We start from the raw sequence: 26567 nt of genomic DNA, 5'->3' as shown, positions 1-26567 counted from the left end.
GTTCCTTTTCTCCCAGCCTAAGGTATGAAAAGACAATTTTAAATCATACCAGACAGAAGAGTCTGAGGTATAACGAACTGGAATGCCATCTTTGTACGTTTGCTTGATATTTGGTCTGTGCCCCTTGATTGTGTATGAGAGTGTGGCCATTTAATATGTGCATGTATTTTATAAGCATGTCTGACAGCCTCCTAAATATGAGATACAGGTCTCCACTTGAAGCTGTCATGAGTTTGTTTTATGCTTTGAGAAGCATAAATAAAATGTTTTACTTTTTTAACTTGGATATCAAGGTCATTTTTCTTCAGAAAATATGTGCAATTTGTTTAGTCATGTACCATCTGGATGTTTATAAGCACAAATCAGTTACATTTAACCAAATCTGGTATTTGTGTTTCTGTTGAAATGCAGTACTGCTCAGGACAGAGAGTTGGTACTTATCTTGTATATCTGGTTTAACATGTCTGTTTTACAACAGCTTGTTAAGGACACTCTCTTCTGCCTTCCAGGATGCAGCCTCTGTGTGCGCACATGCGCATGAGTGTGTCAGGGGGAAGGTTGTGAAGGAGAAAAAGAGGAAGAACCACCTGTCATGCTGATTTTACAAATACATGACTGAATCAAGCTTAACAGACTGAAGAGCTGTTGGTTACTTACTTGGTTACTTGGAGAAGGAAATATTTGCAGGCATTAAGTGAGTGGAAAAGTCATATATAATCCATATTTTACCAGGCTCTGTATCACAACTTTTATGTTTTAGCTTAAATATCAAATTATGAAGAGAAGTATGAATAAATAGTTCTCTTTGCTCTGCAGATAGCCATCAGGTAATCTAGTCATTCTGGACTTCCAGTCTTGCTTTTAGAAAAAGTTTTTTTGAAGTAACCTTTGGAAGTATTTAGGAATTTATTTAGGAATTCTTTTCCCTGAAAAATATAGTGAAACTTAAGAATTTTGCACACATCAACTTGAATGAGGTTTTGTTTTTCCATATAAAACAATGAAGTAATTTTTTATTGATTGGGGTAGCTCTGTTACGTGCCGTTGATAGGCGTAGCTTGTACAGGCAACAGAGAATGCAATGGGCAGCCAGTCAAGAGAAGATAAAGTTTATATATTAGAGAGACTACATAAGTAGTTGGTTTGGGGGGGGGGGGAGTTGTGGTTGTTTTGTTTTGGTTTTTTTAAGGTTAATTCTGTTGTTAAATCTCTGTGGGTTTGAACTTGCATATTTTAATCCGTTACTCTAAACAGCTCATGAAAAAGTGTTCTTTTTTTTTTTTAAGCGCGAGTTTGATATTTTTCTTTTGATGTTTGTTTGGGTTTGTTTCTCTAACTCCTTCCTGATGTCTGTTATAGCTTGGGCTTTTTTTTTTTTTTTTTTCCTTCCCTTTTTTAATGCAATCTCCCCAGAACAAAACAAATGGTATTTCATTTGATATTGGGCTAAGACCTGGTAGGGCCTGTTTGATCCAACTTTGATAGTTGATTTAAACCTAGTTTAGTTGTTTCTTTTTGCATCATACTGAAAACAGTAGTTATGTCAGCAGTCACCTTTGGCCAGAAATTTAGGTAGCTGTCATTGTGACTTGGCCTTCTATGTGTATATACCTTACACAATTAAAGAAACAAACACGGAGCAGAAAGAAACCTATCGCTTTCTATAAACTTTCTCTCTTCCCCTCCTATGATAACTAATGATGTCAGAGCTGCTGAACAGGAAGAAAAACTTCTTAGCCCTCTGTTTCCAAGATCTCGGATCTGATCATGGATTTAGGAGATAGGGTCTCTAGAAGGCCAGCTTTGTTAATGGGCAATGCAGGGTCAGAGGTAGGTTCTGCCAGTTAAGAATGGCTTGTTCAGCTGAATTGTAGCAAAGCCAAGCAAAATAGGTTAGCATTTGTTTTTCCACAGTTACTAAAGCAGTAAAAGCTTTGAATACATTTGGGCTCATTATAGGGATAGTTCTAAGGAGGCTAACATGTCTCATTTGGCCTATCCATGTTGCCCTGGGAACTCGGGATGGAAAAGGTCTTCCAGAGAATTAGACGCTCTCCCATACTGAAAGAGCATCAGTAAACCTGGGCAACTTCTAACATGATCTTTGTTCTCACAAATCTCCAGTGAAGGAGACTGTAATCCCTTTAGACAGCTTATTTGTAGTGCTTTTTACTCTTGATGTTTTTTCCAGATATCTAACCTTTCTGTTCAGTAAGATAAGTTGATTTATACTCCCCCTATCCCCAGTGAGTTACCCACTGTGTTAGTACTTCCTTGGTTATTGGGTTATGGTTTCCATGTTCACCCATTTTCTCTCTCTAAGTCTTCCTTACAGAAACAATATTTCAGCAGCCCTTTCTCATACGTGAGTGTTGTTCAGTTTATATCGTGATTCTTTATTGTTGACTCTTCAGCCGAGTCATTTCTAGTGTAAGGTTTAGTGGGACTATGCCTTTCCAGAATCCTGCTAAATTATGATGTCTGATGTTGGTACATCCCTGGTTGAGGTTTCTCCTCTTGTGCAATAGTATCAGGATGTTGGCTTCTCTGTGCCTTGCAGTCTACTTGATCTAGTACAGTCTGGTGTCCTTTTGTGTCCCATTGTTAACTTAAGTAGGGATTTTTTTTTATGCAGTTGTGGGGCCTGTGGTGCTTTATGCTGTCTTTCTCGGATTTCATAATTTTCATTTTTGAGTCATCTTAACTCAGGATGGTCTTGGCAGATAGCTCTCACCACCTTTCAGCCTGGTGCTGTTTGCTCGTTCTGTTCCTTTGTCCAGAGCATGATTAAGAATATTAAATAGTATACCTGTAGAACCTCACTATAAATGCTATCCTACATCTACAGCTGGTGGTTAAGAACTATTAAAAACAAACAAACCCTAAATTTGAACTTCGTTCTGCACAATTTTGTCCCAGTCATAGTCTAGCTTGAGTGGGAGAATGTATTTTTGATTGCATCCCACCCAAGTCAAGACTTGGAACATGCATTGCTTTTCTCCTAGGCACTAGGACAATTAGTTCATTAGAGAGAGAAACTAGACTGTGTCAAGCCAATTGGCTTTATCCTTTAATGCTCCCAATTGTTAGTTTCTAGTATCTTTCTGAAATTTGACTTAGGCTGAGTCGTCTACTACTTCCTGTGTTTTTATTTGCCCATCTTGTGATTTCTCTTTTCTTTTTTTCCCTTTTCTCTTCTGCAGTACTTGGTGACTTCTTCCATCTTGCTGTGGTTCTCTAAACAATTTGTTTCCAAGGGTGAATTTCATTAGATGCTGTTGACTGCCATATAACATTCAGTAGCCCAGTCTGTTTCTTATTCTAACTTGTACTCATACCCCTTTTTAAATTTGCTTATATGGAATTAAACTTTTGTGTGGTGACTGACGCAAAGAAGCCTTTATGCCATCTGGTACTTGCTTTCTTTCTGTGTTTGATAATGGGTATACTTCTTTCTTTCTATTTCCATGATGCAGTACTTTCCTTTGGGGCATAAGTAGTGCATGTTTCGATGTCTTTAGCTGTTGTTTTTTGGGTTTTTTTGTTTCTTTGTTTTGTTTTTAAATGAAGATGTCATCTTTGGTTTTAGTGCCACCAATGGTATTCTTGCTCACTGTGTCTTTTCTAGGGAAAATTATTAGCTGTCCTGGACTAGAAGCTACTGGGATTTGAATAAACACCTACAGTAAGATTAAATATGTTAAAAGAGGAGTCTAGCTGGTAAGAAGACAGCTCTTGTATCACCTGTAGAGTGATGAGAAGTTGCATCTTCTGCCCCATGACTTTTTATAACAATTTTTCCTTTACTGTTGTGACAGCCCATTATGCCTGTCCCTGTTTAAAACTTGACAGAAGTGTCTGTGCGTTTCATCTTGAAAGTCAGGTTAGGACAGTGTGCTTTGCAGAAAATTTTCTCACTATCAAATGATGTCTTCTCTTGTTGGCTGATACAGTCATCTACAAAACACTTTCAAAGTAGGCTAGTGGAACAAAATATTAAGTGTTCATTTTTTATGCTTTCATGCAGTAGCTTATCCTGGTTTAAGTAGGACAGAGAGATCCTGAGGATTGTCTGTTCTCTCTGAAGTGCGTTCCACTGGTATGTGGTACGTTGATGTAGAGCAGGCTTGAACTTGGAGAGTTCAGCTGCAGAATGTTGTTGGTAGGCTTTTGGCTGGCAAACTTTCCATCAGAAGTCAGATTGAAGACTACAAGACATGACCTTGATGTCTGCTACAAGTCTTTTCTTGTTTTCTTAGGAGTTGGGGGGTGGGGAGGAAATGAACAATTGAAAATTTTCCCATTCTAACTTACTGGAAATTTGGGACTTATCTTTAAACTTTTCCATAATACTTGAATGTACTTTATCTGAACTGCACAGTTCAAATGACAGTGCTTGGTAGAAAAAAAATGTGTGAATGAGTGGGGGTTTTAAAATTTACTTTAAAAATAGGGTTCCTAACTCTAAAAGCTGAAAAAAGTTGGTTTGACACATTCAGTGAAAGGGAAGGTGTTCCTTACAGATATCATTGAATTATGTGATTAGGGTCATGAGCTAGAAGTTCTGTAACTGAATAAGAATGGAAAAAGGAAAGGTGAGGGCTGATGATTATGTGGCATCTTTTTCTATTAATATACACCTTTTCTGAAGAGCATTATGGAGACTTGATTTTTTAGGGAAAGTGTGTAGTCTTTTCCCCCACTTAAGGTGGACATCTTTGTGAAGCTGGCTCTGAATGGAAGAAGTTTCTAGAATGCTGCATCCTTCTGGGAAGATCACACCCACAGTGCAGAACAAGTAAGATAGGTCAGAAGCAAGCTCCTTCCTGTTTGGTCACAAAACTAGCTGTGCCAAGTGTTCACCCTGTTTTATGCAACAATAACTGTGCTGCTGCATCAGTACGAACCTCATGTTTTGTGTGTGTTTTTTTGCATAGGTGCAAGAAGCATCACAGTTTCTACAGGAAAGGGACAGAGGAGCAGCCTGAAGGATCCAATCCTTTATGGGATTGGAAGTTGGGAGAGGTCACTTCCCCATGAATCCCAAGGATCTAGGGGTCTAAAAGACTGTAACCGCTGCCTTCTCTGCAGACTCCCAAATACTGCCTCCTCAGGGGATGTTGTTAAGGAAATTGAGCTTTCTGACCCCTGCTCATATGTAGCACATTGTCATCTAGGAAACATAAATTGGTTGATAGCCATATTCTGTTTCTCAAACAGGATATTTTCAATATAGCTGTCATGCTGAGCATTGATGAACCACAGTTTGTGGCATATGGGGAAGAATTTCTAGTAACAGTGTGCGAGAGAGGTTGAAGCCTTAAAACTGGTTGTTGGAAAAGTAACATTTGATGGCTGCTTTAAAAACTATCCATGAAGATGAATTTCGGCTTTCTAAAGGTCCTGATACGGATATTTCTTCTTAGGGCAGACTTGTGCAGTGTACCAGTTGTCTTCAGGAGGCTTGGTGGCCTCATCTGTTAAATGTCATCTGGAAAATAGGGCATTCCCTTTAAGGGAATGATTAAATAGGGACACTGCCTCAAGGGGTAGTTTTCTGCACATTTATACAGTGGCTGATAAAACCATATGGGTCTTGTAAGTCTATTCTAATTGAATCAGCTTTTATTGAAAGACAGAATTGCTAGAAATGCACTGAATGGATGAATTCCAAGTAAATTATTCATGCTGTAAAACAGCTAGGAATATGAAAGCACTGGAAATCAGAGCTGGCTGAAAGTTAGAAATCAAATATACGTAGGATGTGTAGGAATTGCATTGTTACTCTGCAATATACGTATGGATCTATATTATGTTTTCCCATACAGACCACTAGCTCCATTGTTTGCACTGTCATAATTACTCAGTTGTATTATTTGCGGAGGAAGTGTAATGCCTAGGATATGACAGAAGTGATGGTAATGAGAAAAAATAGTTTTGGATAACAACATAAATTATCGAAGTTGAAGATGCATTTAATCATTAACTGCTTCCATGTAGAAATAAAGACTAGTTTCTCTCAAGATGGCTTTGTGTGGTGATTAGTGTGAGCATATTCATGTGACATGGCAAGCTAAACGTAGTTTAATCCGATAGTTTTTATTCTATGAATAGCTTAACAGAGCACTGACAACTGAGGGAGGGTGAGCTGATCTGTGTCAGAATCCAAAGACTGCTTCTCCTGCTAGTGATATTTAACTTCATTGCTAGCAACTATTGCACTTGCGTTACAAGAACGGGTAATAGGAAATATTTTTTGCTTTTCATAATGTGATTTCAACTGCTAAAAATCAGGATTGGCATCATTACATGAACTGCTAGCTTCTGTGTAGACCACAATTTGCAAGATCTAATTTGCCGCAGTGTTTGCAATATTACTTAGTATACACAGTGTTCCTGATAATTTCCTGTTTGCTTTAATTAATACCACTGATGTGCTTATGCAGAAATGAATCTTTTTTTTTCTTTTTCTTTTTTCTTTCTTTGGTATTAGGAGGTAAGTTGTGGTCTGGTTGCGCTTGATCACAAAAATCAGCAGTGGTAGTAGAACAAGTGTTCGTGCTGGGTTTTTAGTGAAGTTGAAGAAGCAGTTTCCTTTATTCTGGAATATTGTTTGCTTGGTATTTTGGCAGAACCTAGAAGCTCTTGTTGCATAAGGTGCTGCACAAAGAGCTTGTGGACTAGGTGTGATAGTCCATTAAGAGATAAATATGATTTTTAAAAAGTGTATTTTGCTTATGTATCAAATCTAGAAAAAATAAAATGTTACATTAGTTGAAAAATTGCCTGATAGAAAATAGTCTCAAAATATTGTAGCTACTAATCTGCACATATGTGGAAGGATATATTAAAAGCTATTTTGGGTATAGAAACGTGACAATTCTCTCTAATTATTTGGGAATGAGTGTTTTGCATTTGACAAAAATAGTCCTCCACTACTGAAGTTTGAAAACTATTTCATGCTTTAAATATTTACTGTTAAACTAGCACTTGAAAAATTCACTGTCTTCTTGAGGCACAAAGAAAGATCAGTAAAAAAGATAGGCAAATTGGTAATGTAAACACAGGGAATTTTTTTATTGGCTTCTGTACAGCCAGATTGCACAAACTTGCACTTTAATGATACAGATTTGTGCATAAACTGGAATGAATGACCTAAAATGTAAGGCTTAAACTTTTGCCTTCTCAGTTGAAGTTTAATAAGATTCTGCCATTCACTGTGTGTCAAATTGACTGTTGACTGTCTGCAGTATTACATGAGGACAGTTATTGCGATGACTTAATGCATGTATGTGTGTCTCGGTTCTATTGATTTCTTTCTATGTTATAAAGAACTTAAGTAACAATTTCTTTACTCTTAGGAAATTCTTCACCTGTGCATTTGTAAGCCATGATAACAAGATTATGATGCTAAATTAAATTTGGTTCCATTTATTTTTTTTAAAGCTGTCAACACCACTGCAATGTCTATATAAATATAGGCCTTGGCATTCCAACATTTTTCATGGATTCCTAGTCTTTAAAAAAAAAAAGTAGTCTCTTTGAAGTTAAGATCTTTGCAGGTCAGCTTAAAACAAGGAAGTCTGGGGTAGCTGTGTATATGTTTAATTTTTCCCTCTGTTTAGGTGAAGTTGCTTACATTTGCTATTATTGAAGCCAGTTACAGTGGAGGGAAAAGAAAGTCTGGAAGGTGCATAGATGCAAAAATCACTAGTGTCATTGTAGCCTGTTTTGCAGAAAGACTTCTGAAAAAGAGAGAAAACATGTCTGAGGAAGTGGGAATGTTAATTACTTGATATTTGTAAAGTAACTTGTTATCAGTATATGAGGGTGGGGGGAGGGATATAACTATTAAAAAGAATTGACTAGTGGGTGGGAGGAAAGTTTATTTACTTCTTAGTAACTTCTAGTTCAAGGTACTGTGTTACTTGTTACAGAAACTGAATTTGAAATATATATTTCATTCTGGAGCCATTTAGACCTTCTGGCATTAAATCTACATCATCAGTCCATCATGGAAAAGTCACATTCCAAAGCTGCTGGTTGTAACCTGTACTGTGATCTTCAGAGTAAAAAAGCTGTCAAAGCTCTTACTACAAAGTTACAGTTAGAACTTTGCATAATTAATGTCTTTTTGAAAACATGCAGAAAGTGTATCATACTATAATATTGCTATAATATTTAACTATAGCTGTACCCTGTAAAAGTTACTGAAATAAATGCCATAAGAATTGCTCAAAACAGTCATACCTAAGTGAAGATATTCTTCTAATAATAGGTGTTACAGGAGTAGTCTTTCACTTAGAAAATCTTCTACCTAAAATCACTTTTTCATCTTCTTTTTGTATGTTTGTTTAAAAAGCTGTTTACTGTAAAATCACGCATCTTTCCAGCTGACTCCCTGTATACATCTACTTGCTTTGGAGATTAGGAAAAACTTTTTAAATTAATTGCTCTAATTACTGTGTTAAGATATATTTGAAAATGTGGACCTTAGTAGTTAGAGAAATGAGGACATGTGGTGAAGGAGATTTGAGTAGGGACTAGCAAGAATATGATGATGAAGTTGAAAGTATGCAAAGATAAGCTTTTCTTGAGATTTCAGTAATGACTGTGAACTAGAAAAATGGAGATTAGAGTATTACCGTGGATATCAGATTTCTATTAGCTTCTTGAGACATTAATATTTAGGATAGACCTGAGTGGAAAATGATCTTCAAATAAATTATAAGATATTTAAAGCCTGTACATTTGTAGTGGGAAATGATCCAGTCTAGTAATGAAAGAATAGAGTAGGATTTGAATGATTCAACTTTGTTCTCAACAAGATTTTAATGCACTTAACTGTATTCTGTTTAGACTTTTAAAAGATCTGTATGATACAAGCATCAGCAAAACAAGATTTTTATTATGGTTTGGTTAAACCTAACCTTATTTCTTCCAATAGTTTTGTTTAGTTCACAATGGCATATTGTTAACTGAATTACTTGAAGTGGAATTATTTAAGAAAAAATGAACAAGTACTTATTCTAATATTAGCTTTACAGAGGTTTGTCTTTTCAGATTTGGTGACAGTTCCGAGAAGTGTTGAGCAGGGTGATCTGTAGGCTTATTAGATGCACAGCTCTGTGGAATGAGCATGTGTGGTTTTTCTTGGTGAGCTGACACATCAGGTCTCATACTGTCTTGCAAATGCATTCTGAAAACACTCGTGGAAGTGTTTTAAACTGTTTCAGTTGTTTTTAATGTAGTTTTGCAGAATTTCAGGCTAGCCAATGTACGAGAGTCTTTTAACAGCTTTGTGAAATTATCCAGCCAAGTGATATTTAGGAAGGGATATTTACAAAACTATTTGATGAGGTATCTAGTGGTAAGATTTGATATGATTTAGATGAAGAGACAGTCATAATCATCGTGAGGTTGGCTTTGTTTGTGTTGTCCGGAGGTGAGGAATATATGATAACATACAAAAATCAAGAAGCAAAGGAGCAATACAGAATACTGAGTAACACAACAGCATGCATTTCTAAGTACAGACATCTGAAATGTAGGCCTGTATTCAAGATGTAGTACTAAAAATTATGCTATGAATTTTCCAAGAATGTATTGACTTGTCTGAAGTAAAATATGTTTGCTGTTAGCAAATGGGTAGCACACTTTAAAAAATTGTCATTGGAAATGGCTCCCATCCTGTTATTTTCTGCATAAAGGCTGGAGCTATATATAAGGAGATGACTAAATTGAATTAATTCCAAGGTCTGTCCTCCTTTATCAAGGATTACTCTTATTTCCAGTGGCAATGCTCTACAAAATACAGACAACTAAAGACTTTCAGTCCACCTCATGTCACAAGAATTAAATTTGCTACCAAATTCTAAAAGAATTGAAGGTTGGAAAAACTCAGGCATGTTAACAAGGCATTTCTGAAATTCTTGCTGGATGAGGGAATAGCAAAAGCTGGTGGAGGAGGAGTACTAGTGCATGATTGAAATTAGAATTCCATTTGAAAAAAATACTGAGTATCTTAACTCAGTCAGCTTGGTCAGACACAGAAGCCCCACAGTAGCAGATGGAAAGGAGATAGGCAAGTCTGCAGGGCACTAGAGAGGGAGGAATGCCATTTCTTTCATAACGGTGTAAATCTATGGTAACTTCTAGGTGAACAAAATACACACAACTTTTGTAGGTTTGCCGTGAAGTGAGAAATTTTAAATTTGGTGCAGAGTAAGCTTAGAAGAGTTCGATAGCAGCTTCTAAAAGCTTGCATTTCAAAAAGAAGACAGACCCCCCCCCCCCCCCCAAAAGAGGTGGGTTGGAGGGAGGACAACAAGGCACAATTAAAGTAGAAATTAGTTGTGTCATGGTAACAGTATTTTTACAACATGGTATTTATTACTGTAAGTTGTATGCTGTTTTCAGGTATCCCACTTATTTATCAGTCTTGTAGGCAGTGTAAATCTATATTTGATGTGTCTGAACCTTCTAGCATGGTTGAATACCTTAAAAATCAGATGTCATCATACTGGGGATAGTGTAGAAGAGTGTATAGTTTGGGTCAAAACCAAGAAGATTTTAAGTATGAATAATAGTGGATATGGTGGGTTTGTGAAAAACATAGGAAGAGTGATTGATCTTTGAAGTATCATGTAGTTACTTGAGTAGAAGGTCAGCCTGTGGGGAAGGTACTAGTTTTGAATTTGAGAAGAATGAGTTAAATGCTTTCCTTGCATTTGGCAGTAATTTTTAAAAATGTCTTAAAATTTTAATACTGTTTGAATTGTTAGAGTAACATAACACGTTTCTGTGCATCACCTTGTTGTCAGAACTGCCTGCAGGGAGGCTCCACAGTAAAATTGTTTTCTGTTCAAAGTTGCCAAGCATTTCCAGTGGCTTAAGAGTGCACATAGCTGGTTACTGCATATCAGCTGATCCATGATACTTCACTTGTATTTCTAAAGATCCATGGGATACATTTTATATGGAAGTTGGGGAACAACAGAGCTGTCAAAAGAAGCAAGCAGTGTAATTATAGGTAAATGAAACAAAAGCTTCTGTAATTAAAGTAAGGATGAGTGCTTGAACAAAAATTTGTAGCTATCCAAATAGAAACAAGCTGAATTTTAGCATGACTTAAAGTAGAAGTTGCAGAAGCTTGTATATATAGATAAGATAGAAGGAAAGATCAAAGTGGTATTAATCAGACAGTGGAGGCATTGTCATGATGATACACTAGTAGTCATATTCCTTTGTGACTGTCAGAAGTGTGTAATTCTGGGAAGGTTTCTTTTTAAGCAGTTGCCCTTCATAAGTAGTAAATGAAGAAGTGGAATACAGGAAAACTTGCAGTGGTTTGAGGAACTGACTGACTTCAATGCCTAGTGATTAGTTCTATGTATTTTCTCCTAGAAGCTGACTGAGATTGTTCTTGTATGCATTGCCTGAAGATACTTAATTGGGAATGCCTGACTGATTTTTAGAGTTTCTGCTACCTTAGTAAGAACTGTGACAAGTGTTCTGGATTTAATCCATAGTGTATCAGCATACTCTTTGTTTATAATGCAGCTTTTGGAATAAGCTCCAAGACTTTCCGAAGGAGACATCATAAAAAAACCTGTGTGTGGAGTTTGTAAAGGCCAAAGCATTTCTTCTTCTTCTTTTTTTTTTTTTAGTACCAATCCTATTCTTTAGCAATCAGCTTTGCAAGTTTGACCAAAGATGACTTGTATAAAAGGATTAGTTACTGCTTGTAAGGCCTTTTGGCAACAGCAATTTTGATAATTCTTGGAAAACCCTGGAGAGTGAAATTCAGGGCACTGACTGACTAGATTACTGGTTTTTAAGAATGAGTTCTACCATGCCTTGCTGGTAGGACAGAACAGGTTGCAGAAGTGTGAATGAAGGTGATGTTCAAAAACACGCTAGACTCATTACTTGAGTCCTGTGCAGTGAGGGCCTTAAAGCAACAAGGAGTAGAAGATCTGGGAACTTCCATTAACTTGGAAGCATTTATTCCATCTTCCTGAATCACCTGAAAGGGAAGAATACTTTGTGTTTAAAGAATAATGTGGATTTTTCATTTTTGAGGAAAGGATTCTGTGACCAAGGGCAAGGCAAAATCAGTGAGGTTTCTGTTCCAGATATTTCTAACCTCTCCTTTCTTGAGGATTGAATGTGCTCTCTTGAACAAAAGGTTAGTGTTTCCCTGCAGGGAAGAGAAATTTAGATAAATGGTACTGCTTAAGGATTAGGGGTGCCTTTGTATAAAACCTCTTTAAGTCTCTGAAACCTTTTTTGGGGGGGGGGGGGGTGTTTGGGTTTTTTTTGTTTTTAAGAAGTGATGATCTTTTACAGTGGAGGAAAGGAGAAAATTCATGTGCAAAGTTGAAATTACGGAATGTAAGGGATACCGTGTAGAAATTCTACATAAAAGCAGGTGAAGAATTTTGAAGAAATACCACAGGCTTTGTTTTCCTCAGGAGTTGGTCTTTTCTGGGAATGAAAATATGATAGGAGATAAGATAACTGCTGATCAGCCTGAAAGCTTGAACTGTTCTGATGGATAAATGTTTCCTGGTATATAATAGTTACCTGTTCTGTTTGACAGTGTGAACATATCTGTTTCATTGAATCCCTCTGTTGTTCAAAAGGTAGCTTCTTAGTATCTGGAAGAGATACTTGAGTCCATGAACCAAAAATAGGTCAATACCATATTGGGCAGCTATGACATAATATCCTTCTGTAGAAATAGGGTTTCACAGGCAATTTCTTCCTGATTTCTAGGATGAGGCAAGATGTGTATAATTTCATAGGAAACCAGGGAGTAAGAGGAATTTGAAAACAGAATTGTATCAGCTCATTAATAGGCGAGTAAAACTGGACTAGAATATTGCTGTTGTTATTGGAGGAAAAATGTGGCAAGTAAAGTGACCAGAGCTCAACAGCAGACTTAAATACCTGGCTTAGCATGTGGTATTCTAAAAGTTTTTAGATATGTTGCATGTGGTACTTGCTTTACAAAATAGGTAATTTGCCACCCCAGGCAGGATAAGCCTCCAGCAAGGGCTTTTTGTCTGAATTGAAGCCAGGAGGCGGATGGACTTGAAAAGAGGAAAGGGAAAGAAAGGATCATATTAGAATGGAAGCTCTGCTTGTCAGCTATTATTCTGGATCCAGGTTATCTGTTGAAGAACATCTTTCAGCTTGATTGAAAGCTGAGGTGACGGAATTTCCTTAATTTAGACCTGTTCTGTTAAGATTGGGAAATCATAATTTTAATACTACTTAGCTTCAAGAAAGAGTGTGCCTTTGAGAATGTTTCCTATTCTTCAGAATATCTGAACTCTGTAAACTGTGCGTTATAGATGTTTTCCCACAACAGGTTGAAAAGACGTATGTATTCAGCACTGAGATTTAATTATAGCATCTAGCTTTCTTATAGAAAAGCATAGGTTATGTTCTGTGACCTGTGGGTACTGGGAGGATACGGGTACTGGTTCTGTGTGGACCAGTCCAAGTCCAGCATGGCTCACACTGAATCAAAGGTAAGGTGTTCGCTGCTCTGTTGGACTGTTGATGTCTCTGCGCTGTGCTTCTCAGCAGTCTTACTTGCTTGGCTGCACTGTGTGCTGCTTGGCAGTCTTACTTGGTTGGCTCTGCGTATTCAGGATATGCAGCACCAAATGGATGAATCTTCTCTGAACCCTGCACACAGGCGTGCATCATGCTGACAAAGGACTCACTAGAGATGTCGGTAGATTTGCGATTGGTTCATGGAAAAACTGTCACAGTTGTCCACACCATGCTCTTTGTTTCCAGGCTGTAGCAGATGGACCCTAGAGCTGGTTTGACAGATAAGTAGCTCAGGTCTGTCAGAATTTGAGCTTATACTCTGAGTAGTGGCACGAGACATTAGACTGCTTCATGGACTCACGATGGCTGTAGAAGCAGCACTGTGCAAATGTAGTTGTGCTCTATATAAATTAAATAAATTCAGCCAGACCCCAAGATGCCTCAGCATTATGCCAGTTTGGTTGTCTGCATGTTTGATGCACAACTCGGGCAACTGAGGGTTTACTGTACTTCTGCAGCATATTTTTATTAGTAGTATTGTACATGGATTTTTTTGTTGTTGTTTTTTTTATTTCTGTTTTCAAAATGGACCCGCTTTGTTGTAATGAGACCAAGTTATTCACCATATCAAATTGGTCAAAATTCTTTTTACATAGATGATTGTTGAATACCAGGTGAGGGAAATTAAGGAAGCATGTACTGCTGTGAGATGTCCAAAATGACTTATGAGCAGTAAGGTATTGTGGTGAGCTCTGGGAGAGGGAGATGACTCAGGGCAAAAGTTCCAGATATCATTTGGTCTAGTGCACTGTTTGTATTCTTGAATGAGTATTTTTCTCTCTAGGCATGTAAATTGCTATGCTATAAAGCTTTTTTCTTTTTAAGAATGCCAGCAACAAAAACTAGTTCATCCTTCTCAGTATTAATATTTGCTCCCTTTGAGAGCATCAGCGTTGAATGAGTTTCTGCACATAAAACCTAAATAGACAAGTCTCTGCAGCGTCTGTAAATATACCCTCTAAACCAGCAGCTAGATCAAATCCTGTGAGATAAAATGTAGTCATATCCTGCAACAAGAATAGAGTTAAAATGACGACATCCTTGTCATTTAGCATTAATGAGAATTGTGGGGAAGACAAAAACTGTATCCTTGAATGTTTGTATTACTGTCTGTTGGATTTAAAAAATATGTTAGTTTTCCTTTAAAAAATAAGGAGATTGTGAAGTGTATGAGTATTTGTATGTAGCACCTTGAAAACAACATTGGAATTAGATAATTAATAAAGTCATAATGGATGAGGTTGGAATAGAAATGTAGGTAGAACTGCAGCTGATCTTAACTTAGAAGAAAGATAACACTGGCTGAAAAAGAAGACTAGGTGATAGAGAAGGAAAGGCATAATATTTGGAGCTGTGATGCTCAGTGATCTTTTGGAAGCTCAGCAAATCAGTTTGTTGGTATGGCTGCAGTGCTTAGGGCCCAAGCCATAAAGTTCACCTCTGTTGGAAAGCATTGATTGCTTTTAGCTTTTGTAATTGTGTATGCTTCTCTTGATTAGTGTTCGACTTAAAATGACTGAAGTGAAATTACTAGATAAAAATGCAAAATTTTGAGGGGCTGACTAAGCAATGTGTATTGTATTTATGAATGTTTCTGCCTGTAGTTCTGGATTGTTCAGTTGTAAAGTCACTCCCAGTAGTAGAGGCAAAAATGCTTGTAATCATAATGCAGAAGTTTATAGAGCTTCTTTCTAAACACCAGTTAGCTCAGGTGCTCTTGAATATGCTCAAAAAGCAAATTACCATAAATATATTAATGAAATAAAAGGCAGTGTTAATGTTGTCTGTATATGCTTAATCTGTAGCAGCCTATTACAAGGAGTCTTTAACTAACTGGTTTAGAAAACCAGTAATGTAAAAGGTTATATTTTGGCAAATCATCAAAATCAATTTCCTGTTACAGGAATAGTTTTTCTTACATTTATCTTCCTTGCAAGAAAGCCTTCTCTGTATGAATTCCTTCATGCTTGAATGACATGATTCAGCTACTGCTAAATCATGAACAATTCTATCAGGTTAAAGCTTCATGAGTGGTAAAGTTATCTCCTGAAGCCTGCATGGCTTGTAAAGTGCTTGGTTGCAGTTCAGTAGCCCCTTTTGAGTACCTGGGGAAAAAAAATTGAACGCTTGACAGACATTCTTAGTGTTGAGAGATGTGAATTTATTTTTTTCTCAAATTTTTAATAGAGAACACTGAATGCCTCATTTAAGAAATCTGGAAGTGACAAAGCAGATAATAAATTTTAAACGTAGATATAACTGATAGCTATAGAAATTATTGACAATGAAAAGATGGATGTTTAATTGGGAGGAATGAAATAACTGAGTGGAATTCCTTGTCACTGCAAAACCACATAGAACTTCTTGATTCATTTTTAGTGCATCTTCCCAAACATGATTTCTCTGTGGTTTGTTTTTTTTTTTGTCCTAACTGACTTCTGTTCCTTGTGGCAAAGATCTTTTTTGTCAGTGTCATTCATTTCGTGCTATTAGAAAAAGAAGTTCTAAACCTAGGACCTAGTTCTAAGCTTTATTTCCCAGCTGTACTCTGATAGATATTGTGTAGTTTGTCCTCAGGAATTGAAACTGTTGCAAATTGAGAACTCCTAAAATAGTTGGCTAAGATTTTTTTTCCCCTCTCTACCCCTTTTTAACAAGTTTCCATGATCATGGTGTTGTCCACAGCCCTGGGCAATAATTAATTCTGTGCTGAGAAGTTCACTGCTGTCTTACTTCATAAGTAACATGTCAGATTATGCTCTCAGGTCACTATGTAGTAATGCCGGGATTGTCACTTGGCCGTTAACTAGAAATGTTAACTCCCTCTATCCCTATCTCCTGGAGCAATCTTCAATTCAAGACAGATTACCAGTTTTGTTTATATATCACAAGAGTTTTCCACCTGAAATGATGAGCTTGTGCATCAATTACACCTTGGTGGTTCTTGCTTCATTATGAACTAGCATGACAAAAGGTGAAAACAGTTCTGAGACAAGATTTTTTAAAAGTGTCCTATGTACTCTGTTAATGTAAACAATTGTAGTCCATTGAGTCACTTTGGACTCTATATACTGTGTGTTTTCCAAGGTCCTAGTTGCAATGCTCTCCTGAAAAGCATTTAGTCATATGCTTGCCAGTTGATATAAGCTGGGTAGTTTTTGCGAAGTGATTCATTGCTGATCTTTGTCTCTCCGTGAGTTAGCGTGGGCTTAGTTCATGAGTGGGTACGGAGTAGTCTAGTTTTTACCCCACAGTTCTATTGTGTTGATGTTTTTAATAGTCTTTATTTTTACTTTAATTCATTAAGAACTTGCTGTGAAGACTCAGGAAATCTCAGCTGGTTTATATTAACTGCCTTTCCCACACTTTATGGATTCTTGTAACTTGGCTTTCACTCTGTAACATGAACTATTGCAATCATTACTGAAAATCTGACTAGCTAATGGGAGCTGCCTTGATTTTCTGCTTTTGTTATTTTACTCATCAGTTCACCTAAGCAAGAAGTGCTGATAGTGTGATTCTGTAGGTTGGGATAAATAAATATGCGTAAGATCTGATAGCTTCTCTTGCTTTAATAACTGCTTTGTATTTTCAGAGTATCACAGTGTATATAATTTGTGCTTTTTCTACTTAAAAAAACCCCAACAACACAACCCAACTAACAAAACCCAAGAACCTGGCAGGGTAAACATTCTTTTGGAGAAGAAATTTGCATCTTCAAAGTCTTAATAGAATCACAGAACCTTCCTTTTTATATGTCATGACTTGAAATTTCTTAAGTCCAAAATCTCAAAATAAAGAAATACACTTGCATTGGAAAGAGTAAAATGTTACATTTCAAATTAGAATCACTGTATTCCAGTACAAAATAAAATAAAAATGAAGCCATTTCAAAATAATATTTCAGAAAAATGTAAAAATAATAAACTGTGGAAATTCTTTTGCCTGCTGTTCCTCTTCTCACCCTGGTTTTTAGTTTGGATCAGAACTTGGAAATGAAACCTGTGCTGTGTATACCGATAGAATGTGGTAGGAAGTTTCTGTTGCCAGCTTTTAAAGCGTGTATGTTCTGACAGCTATATCCTACAAATATTAGTGCGATATTTTTTTTTCCGGTCAACACTTAAGTTTTACTCTATAAGGCGAACAGCGGCTTTAGCTCTGATGCCTGAAAGGTCAGCTTTTTCCTTTTTGTGGTATAGATTGTATACTTCTGTATTGGAGTACTCTCAAAACAGACCCCTTCATCATTTGAGGGGGCTGGCAGTGGGTGGTAAAGTATTCCCTCTGGAAGCCTCATCTTTTGGAGTTCACTCCACGTAGGTTTCTGTCTGGATATGACAACTGGGAGAAGAGGGCACATTGCAAAGTCTTGTCTCTAAATCCTCAAAAAAGAAAAAAAAATCTCATTTCTTGATAATGCAAGTAAGTGAAACAGAAGGCTGTAATGGGTTTAAATTTGGTATGCTATTTTAATGAATTATTAGCAGCAAGATAAGTTTTAGCAAGATTTCTTTTTATAGTGATTGTTAATGTTAATAACTGAAATGTAGAGAGTTTGAGACTTGTAAAGTCTAAGCATTATGCGTGTCTATATATATGTGCACACAGGAAACCTCGACCTGTCTCTCAGCTGGTTGCACAACAGGTTCCTCAGCAATTCGTGCCCCCTACACAATCAAAGAAAGAGAAAAAAGACAAAGTAGAAAAGGAAAAAAGTGAAAAGGAAACAACAAGCAAAAAGAACAGTCATAAGAAAACCAGGTAAAAATTTTAGAAACTTTTGCAGTATTGGTAAAACGTAATTTAGAAAAGAAAATAAGAAAATGTTCTGCGATTTTACTGCTTTGTAAGTGCTGTGGCAAACTCAACAATAAGGCTAAATATGTGTGTGAAGTTTCACTGGTTTAGGATGCCTAATTAAATGTGAAGAAAATCTGCAGTTTGTAATTTTGACCAGAAGATGGAGACCAGCTGAATATAGAGAGAAAGACTTGGGTGTTTTTGTTAAGGGTTACAGATGTATTTCTCAGACCATGCAAAACTGTAGATAGGCAAATGGGTGATACTAATCTCTGGAAAATAGGGGGCAAGAGTGGCTAGTTTTCATGTGAAATAATAGAGGGAGAGAACCAGTACCAGACTGCAGAAGAGTGGGAAAGCAACATGGTTATTGTGATCCTTGCAGAACTGGAATAAACTTTGAAAGGCTGAACTAGGGTATAAATTAATTTGACAGGATAAGGCATGTATATTACCTAGTGATAAAAATCTCTGTGCTACATCTGGGATGCTGAAGGAAACCTTGGACTTTGAGAACTGAGAACGTGAAATATTACAGTACAGACAAGCAGTTGTAAAAGCCTTGATCTTGCTGTGAGACCAGGTTGAAGGAGGGTGCAAACTGCAAAACAAAAGCAGCAGGTTTAACCCCTAAATCATCACAGTCTAAGCATAAAGTTACTGTGGCAAGAATGCTGTGCCAAAAAAGCTGAGAAGTATACAAGACGTAATCTAATCAAATGTGGGAGAAAATATTGAGGTTTTTTTGTTGTTTTTTTTTTAAAATTTGGAAGCACTCCAAAGTAGTCCAGCCGAGGAAGATCCTTTCAGATTAGTTACGCAGAGAAGTAGCAGATGCTTCTCTTGTGCCTGAAATAGGATCATCGGGGTCAGAACCAGGAAGAGATTGAGAGTCAAGAGAGAACAGTCATTAAGAAAGTCATGATTAAGATTAAGGACACTGAGATGTTCCCTCCCTTTCTTTTTTCTTTCTTTTTTTTTTTTTTTTTTAAATACTCAAATTTACTAGCTTATCTCATGAAGTACTTCAGTTATGAAGTATTTGAAGTTAACATAGTGAGTTTTAATTAAGGTAATTAAATATTATAAATTGACATATTGATGGTTGAATTGCAATAGTATACTAAAAATGCAAAAGTGAGGTAGTGAAAGAGGGAGAACATTTAAAAAATAACTAAAATAAAAATCTTGGACTGAAGTACCAGTGTTGAGATTTGCATTAAGAATTGCTATTTGAAATAACTAGCCTACCTTTTTTTTTTTTTTCTTAATGCTTGAAACAGTTCCGTTTTTCACAGAATCGATTGACTAGGTAGGATAGCAAGTTAAGAATGCTTGATTAGTTTAAGCAGATTTCTTCAGTATCCTTTGGGAAAAGGATATCCTTCTCTCTTTCCCTTAAAATTTGTACATTATTGCTGGAAACAACCATAAAAATCTGCATGCACACTCAATATGATGAATAAGCTCCAGGCATGGCACTTACACAGGTTGATAATGCTGAATATTTCTGTCCATTCCCATGTTACAGAGCAGCAGATTTTCAGTTTTCTTTTAAATTCTTCATTTCGTGCTACTTCAACCTCAGGGGAACAAGATGTCAAACCCTATCTCTATTCTGGTGGAGGAGAGGCATGAGGTGTTTCAGCTGAAGTGACTGGGAACCAATTCTACTTAAAGTCAGATGATAGGGTAAAGGTTAGGGCTCTGCTGTTAGCACACCTGCTAACACGTGATGCCAATTTATTTTATTGCAACTAGAGCTAGTGAAAGCTGTGGAGTCAGTTAAATGCATAAAGCTATGCTGTTCATAACTGCTTGTATAAATTCAGCTGTCTGGTGACACTTTTTTATGGTAGTCAAAGGAAAGTAGTAAATTGAAAGTACTTTATGCTTGTCACTGGCAAAAATATGAAGGCAAAATGTAAGTCAAAGTGTTCTTTGGTTCTTTTTGTTGTGAAAATCAGACAACTGAAATATTAGATGAAGAGACTTGCCCTGTCAACACTGTGTGTAATACTCAGCTCTGTGCATAATTTAAATCACAGCATATGCCAGGAATACCAGAGTTATACTGTGAACACGAAGTCCAGTTCAAATTATATACTAGCAGTCCTAGTGAGGTTTTGAAATTAAGTAATACCTGCTGCAAGTTAACACTATCTGTGCTGTTGAATTCAAAAGACAGGCACCGACGTCTTCATTATTGAACATCATTCTCCACTTAGAATTGTTGCTTAAGGCTGCTGCATAGATTGATGCTTCTCTGGATCAAATGTATAACTTTCTGTAGCTACAATAAAAGAAAGACTTAATATTTAAAAGTAAAAACCGTCACGTGCAACACATCCATATTGCTGCACAGTTACATTATTCATAAGGTCAACTTTTAAATAATCTTAGGAGAAGGTAATATGTTCTGTTCAGCTATTTTAATGTAAAACATACTAGGAAACACTCCACCATAAATACTTGTGGTATATTGTTTTCCTACTTATTACATGTTGCACATAGCAGTCTTATATACACATATATGTTCTCCAGAGCTCCTAAAAAGCAGGAGGAAGACAGGATAATAAGATGGTGTGTGTGCTTTTAATATGATTATTTGCTTTATTTAGGCCAAGATTGAAAAATGTGGATCGAAGTAGCGCTCAGCATTTGGAAGTTACCGTTGGAGATCTGACAGTCATAATTACAGACTTTAAGGAGAAAACTAAGTCACCACCTGCTTCCAGTGCTGCTTCTGCAGATCAACACAGTCAGAGTGGTTCTAGCTCTGACAACACAGAGAGGGGAATGTCCAGGTCATCTTCACCCAGAGGAGAAGCGTCATCACTGAATGGGGAATCTCATTAAAGTTTATTTCCTCCAGTTTCTTTAGTCTCTTCTCTTCAAAACATGCAAATACATAAGTTCTGTCACCTGTTACCACATTTTCATGACAGATTATTCATGCACAATTGGTATGTTGACTGGAACATAATTTATGCAGTTTTAAAAAATGAAAAAAAGTGCAGTGGTAGAAACAATAATTTAAATGCAATCTACAAATGCTTACGAAGCATTTTCAGACCAACTTTTTAATCTTCATGTGTAAAGGTGCCATGAAAATGTGGTTTGAATGTTCATTATGCAGTGTTATTGGTAAGTCCATTTTCACTTTTAGTTTAGTGAATTCTAACACAACTCTTGGAGTCTCTACTATTGGCATGTACTGAATTTAAATTTTTATAACATAGTTCAAGCTGCCTAAATATGTATTATTTGAGAATTGTGAAACATAGTTATATGTATGCAAGTCAAAGATCAACTTAATCAACTATTGCTGCAACAGAATTTTCATAATAATTATCTTCTTAAAAACACCTGCTGGTACTTGGTGTGGTTAAATAGGAAAAATGTTATTAAATAAAACATTTGTATGAATTTTTGCCAATGTTTGACACATTTTACTAGATTACTGTTACTGAATTATGTTGATGGTTTTACCAATATTTTTTCACACTTAAAACACTTATTGTAATGTTTACAAGCAAAATAGAAAACACATTCTAAGCATTGATTGGTTAACCTTACAATTCAGGTAAAGTACTACATTGTCACTGTACACTGGTATTCTATGTTGTGTAACAAATACTGAACCTCAGATGACGACGCATTTGGCAGAAACTAACATTTGGAAATATGAGAGTTTGGAAAAGCTTTAAAAATAACAGAAGTGCAGTTCTCATTTCCACTTAGTGCTGTTTCCTTGCCCCAGATTTATCTAATGTCATGTAGTCACTTGTCATTTCATTACAGGAATATCAGATATTGCACAAGAATAAGGAAATAACAATACTATTAATTTCTTGTTCCTGAATCAATTTCTTTAATATTGATTTGGCCTATTAGAATATATTATGTCATAAATCATATGAAAAAACTCAGTACCCTACTTTATGGCATAAACTGTCAACATTTATGCACTTAGCAATATACTGATACAGAGCAGAACTATTTACAATCCCATCTGGTATTATGTAAAATTACCAATAAAATATTTTTGTGAATACAGATTTTGCATTTTTGTTTACAACCAATAAGTGTTTTGATACACACATACAATCCATGTATAGATTTTAAATTATAGATTCAGGTTCAGTACAAAAGTCCATTTAGCTCCTTTTAGTGAGGTAGTCCACTTAAAATCCTGTGATTTTTTTCTTTCTCATTCAAAGTAAATATATTTTTAAGCCCATGTAAAAGTTGGATGGACCTTCTTGGTAGTGAATCCAGCCCCAAATTATTACCAACGTATGATATGTCTTCTTAACAGCTAAAACAATGGATTTTTGTAGCCCCTGACAGTTGTGATGTTTGGTGGTTTCTTGTAGTAATGTATTTTTCTGTTTATAATGCAGTACTTCTACAGGCACAATGGTACTGTTCTATTTTGTAAGATGCTAGTTGTGAAATACAGTTAGTTGCATAAAATGAAAGTCTGATGTGATATCTGAGAACATACATACCTCATTCCTTGGTGTTGCTGTTTGAACTTTTTAGACATCAAATGTTAATTATAGGCTATTTCAGATGGATAACTGCTGACCTGTTTATTATGTATTCTGCTTTATCTTACTAAATAGGATGTCTGTTCATTGCCGTTACCTGGCCAAATCTTAGTATCTGTAAAACGATGCATTTTAAGGTTCTTAAATGTTTTTGGGGCAGGGCTGGTGTTCAGAATAACATACACTAGTTTTTAAAAGAAAAAATAACATGCTTCTCAACTTTATTTTTTATATTTTATTTTTAGGTGGGACTATTTGCGGAATATACTGATGTAATGGATTACAAGAGAGCTGAAACTGTTTAAAGTAAGCAGTTTAATGATAGCAAATCTCATCGCAAGATGTTTTATGAAATGTGTTTCTAATTTAAAATGTAATGAATGCTAACACATTTCAGAACTCCTTGCAAACAAATCATAATCTATTACCAGTAGTTCACTAAATGGGAAACGTATTTTCATTTAATTTTATGTGAATAAACCACCCAGCACTGCCAACAAGAGGTCTCTTTGTATCTTCGGAAATAAGTAGCCATTTGGTTTGGAAGGAAGGGAGGATGGAGTGGATTTTGCTATGATTCAACTGTCTCTAGAGAATAATCTCAAAAATGTGGTACAAATATGTTTATAATCAAAAAGAATGCAGAAAAGTCTCACTGTTCTTTATGGAATAAGACATAGAAAAGCAGTTCCTAACCACAGATACAACACAAGTCAGCTAGGATCTAGAAACTGAGCTGTGGTGGTTTGAACTGAACTGTTACGTTGCCAGTGTTTACATTGCGGTGATGCCTGTTTTGGCATTAAAGAAAGTTAACATAATTTTTGCCTGTTTGTGATTAAAGGGATGTGACAATACTGACAGCAGAGTAGACAAATTCTAAGTAGAATGTGGCATTTGACTCTGTTCATAATGTTATAATTTAAATGAACTTCACTTTCATAATTTCTAAATAATTTTGACTTGTAGTAATCCTAAGTCCTTTTTCTAACTGTAAATATATTTAAAAGCATCTTTACTCCATTTATAAAAAGTGAAAATTTAATGTTGTAATGTGTTTTGATTAGCTATTTTTCTCTGTGACTGCTCTCTGCATAAGAACTGTTATTTGTTAAATCTATATGTGCACCAGTCTTCAACAGCCATACATCCTGGGTTGTTCATGAAATGGTGACCCAACAAAGACAAGTGTGATAGTGTTCCATGTAAATGAGTTCCTTTATGTGCTGATTGATTGTCCGGTTTCAGAAAAGAAAAGAGGGGAGAAATGGGGGAAAATGAAGTATAAATAGTTCATTGATAAAGTGTACAATAATTCAGTTCTTATGTTCTTAACTTTGCCACTAATTATAGGTGGTATAAGGAAAAGAACAAATACACAGTTGTAGACTATGATCCTTTTTTTTTCCTGAATTTAAGTCTACATATTGGAGATAAACAAAGTTGTTCTACTTAGTAGAAGGTTAAATTATGCCATATAAAATCTTGATTCTAACAGAAGCAGTAGTAAAAAAAAAACAAAACCAAATTACATTATCAATTTTAAAATTCTTGATATTAAAAGTCTTGAGATTTAAGACTATGTCTGAAGTTTTAACCTATTATATGTTTCTCTAGACACTTGATGTTTTGGGGCATAGATTGTAAAATCTTAAAAATGGTTTGATTTTATAATTTGTGCACTTTTTTTAATATTACAGATACCACATTTTTAGGTAGCTGTGTAAAATAGACTACTTTTTATAATTTGTTTCCACCAGTTCACTATAGCGTTCAGGCAGGTGTTCTAAACTTGACACAAGTGTGTGGCTCTGCATCTTAGATTCTTTAATTTTTCTCTGTCCTGTCTCAAAAGCCTGACCATTTCCCACATTATGCTGATTGATTATACTTTTGTTATACAGGATGGATTTGGTATGGAACTGTCTATTGTGTACTTTTTATGTACATCCGGGGTTCTTTAGCTGTATCTGCTTGGTTTTTTTCTGTCACTTGCCTTTATTTGACTCTGCTCCCTACTAGGGAGTCTGGGTATACTTCCTTTCAAATATCAGAAACCATGTGGAAATAGAAATGCAATTTAATTTAATTTCTCCCAAGGGAGCAGCAAGTGCTATACTTGTAGTAAATTTGGCCTGTGCTTACTCAGGAATAAGATAGGTAAGATAAAAAGTTAATGCTGGTTTTGGCTAGTGGACCAGTCAAATTATGTTATGTTGCAAATGCGTATTTCTGTCGTAATCTTAAGATCTGGGTGTGCTGGAAATACAGTTTGAGCTTTTGAAGGTTTTTCTTGAAATTATGAAATTTTCCTGAAATTATGCCCTGGCTTAAGTCAAAGCAGTCTCAATTTGAAAGGGTGTAACTTCACAAACTAGCAAAAGCTGTCCAGTAAAATCGGTCAAACTGAGGAAGCTCAGTTGGTTTTCTTTTGTACTGTCAACGTTTTAACAAGAGGAGAAACTGTTAAAAAGAGACTTAAGAGATTAGTTGAAGACAACAATTAGATATTGAATTTAGTTTGAGATCTAAAGAACCACCCATGTTTTAATAAGAATTAACAGGATTTAACTACTAAATTAAAATCAGCAAAGTACTTCACAAGTTAATTACAAATCAATGCTTTACAGAAATTACTGTAACTTCCTGTCTAGGGTGGAGTAAGTGGTGCAACAGCAATGGATAGCTGCACACTTGCTAGTAAATGGTATTATCCAACAGCAAGTGATGTTTAAGTGACTCTCCTAAGACATTAATGCAAGAAGATTGTGATATGTTTATGAACAAGGCCTAGGAGTTCAGGTGTCCCCCTTGTGCCTAAACTATACCATTGGATTAAAGCAGTGAAAGGAAGTGCAGTGAACAAATAAATTAGTTTCAGATCCTAGAGTCTTAGTAATGCAGGAACTGTTTACAGCTTCTGTTTAACTGTATCAGTGAAAATTAATTAAAATGAACCACCTCTGTGTAATACTTAATCCCTCAGGAGACGTTTTTGATCCTAATCTTGCCCCTTTTATTACGGGAAACAGATAGAAGTCATCTGAAAGAACTTGCTCTGTTCACTGACACAGGGGATTGTAAGAGCAAACAGTTTAATGGGCACAGGAAGTTTTAGCTGTGCTTTTAAGAAGTTAAACATGGAAGATGAAGAGCAAAAGCATTTTCCATAGCTCACATGAGTATTACTAAGAATGATTACAAGATTGCTGTACCATTTGGGGTTTGTAAAAGACAAAATGGTAACATCACCTAATCACTCCTTATGTTCAAAAAGAAAATTGCCACCAGAAAAAATACTGTTCCATTAACAATAATTTAAAGAATAGTTCCAAAATGTTAATTGTTTTGTAGAAAGTATGGCATATCTTGACAGAGGTAGGAATATCTGAGCAAGAAGCCCTTCAATACTACATTTTCAGGATCTAGGCCACCTGGAAAAGTGTAATCTTTACACTGTTCTCTGTGTATAAATATTGATCTTAGTCAAAGTGCTCACAAAGTGAACAAACTCCCTTAAACCTTCAGGTTTTAAGAGATGTGGCTTTAGACCAATGGAGCTCTAATTTACAACGAAAT

The 26567-nt window shown here is 36.0% G+C and overlaps 1 protein-coding gene across 1 annotated transcript in view; it reads left to right on the top strand.

Moving 5' to 3' along the window:
• YAF2 (YY1 associated factor 2) overlaps positions 1 to 22491 on the top strand; it is a 28073-nt gene extending 5582 nt beyond the window's left edge. Inside the window, exons 3-4 of the mRNA XM_069802201.1 lie at positions 18241 to 18393; positions 21054 to 22491. Coding sequence (XP_069658302.1) covers positions 18241 to 18393; positions 21054 to 21291 — 391 coding nt within the window. The 3' untranslated portion in view covers positions 21292 to 22491. The remainder of the gene's footprint in view (positions 1 to 18240; positions 18394 to 21053) is intronic.
• Positions 22492 to 26567: the final 4076 nt, after the last annotated feature.

Source organism: Haliaeetus albicilla, chromosome 14, assembly GCF_947461875.1.
Source record: "Haliaeetus albicilla chromosome 14, bHalAlb1.1, whole genome shotgun sequence".
Taxonomy (NCBI): Eukaryota; Metazoa; Chordata; class Aves; order Accipitriformes; family Accipitridae; genus Haliaeetus; species Haliaeetus albicilla.
The sequence above is the reverse complement of the archived record's forward strand: the minus strand, read 5'-3'. Positions and strand labels throughout refer to the sequence as shown.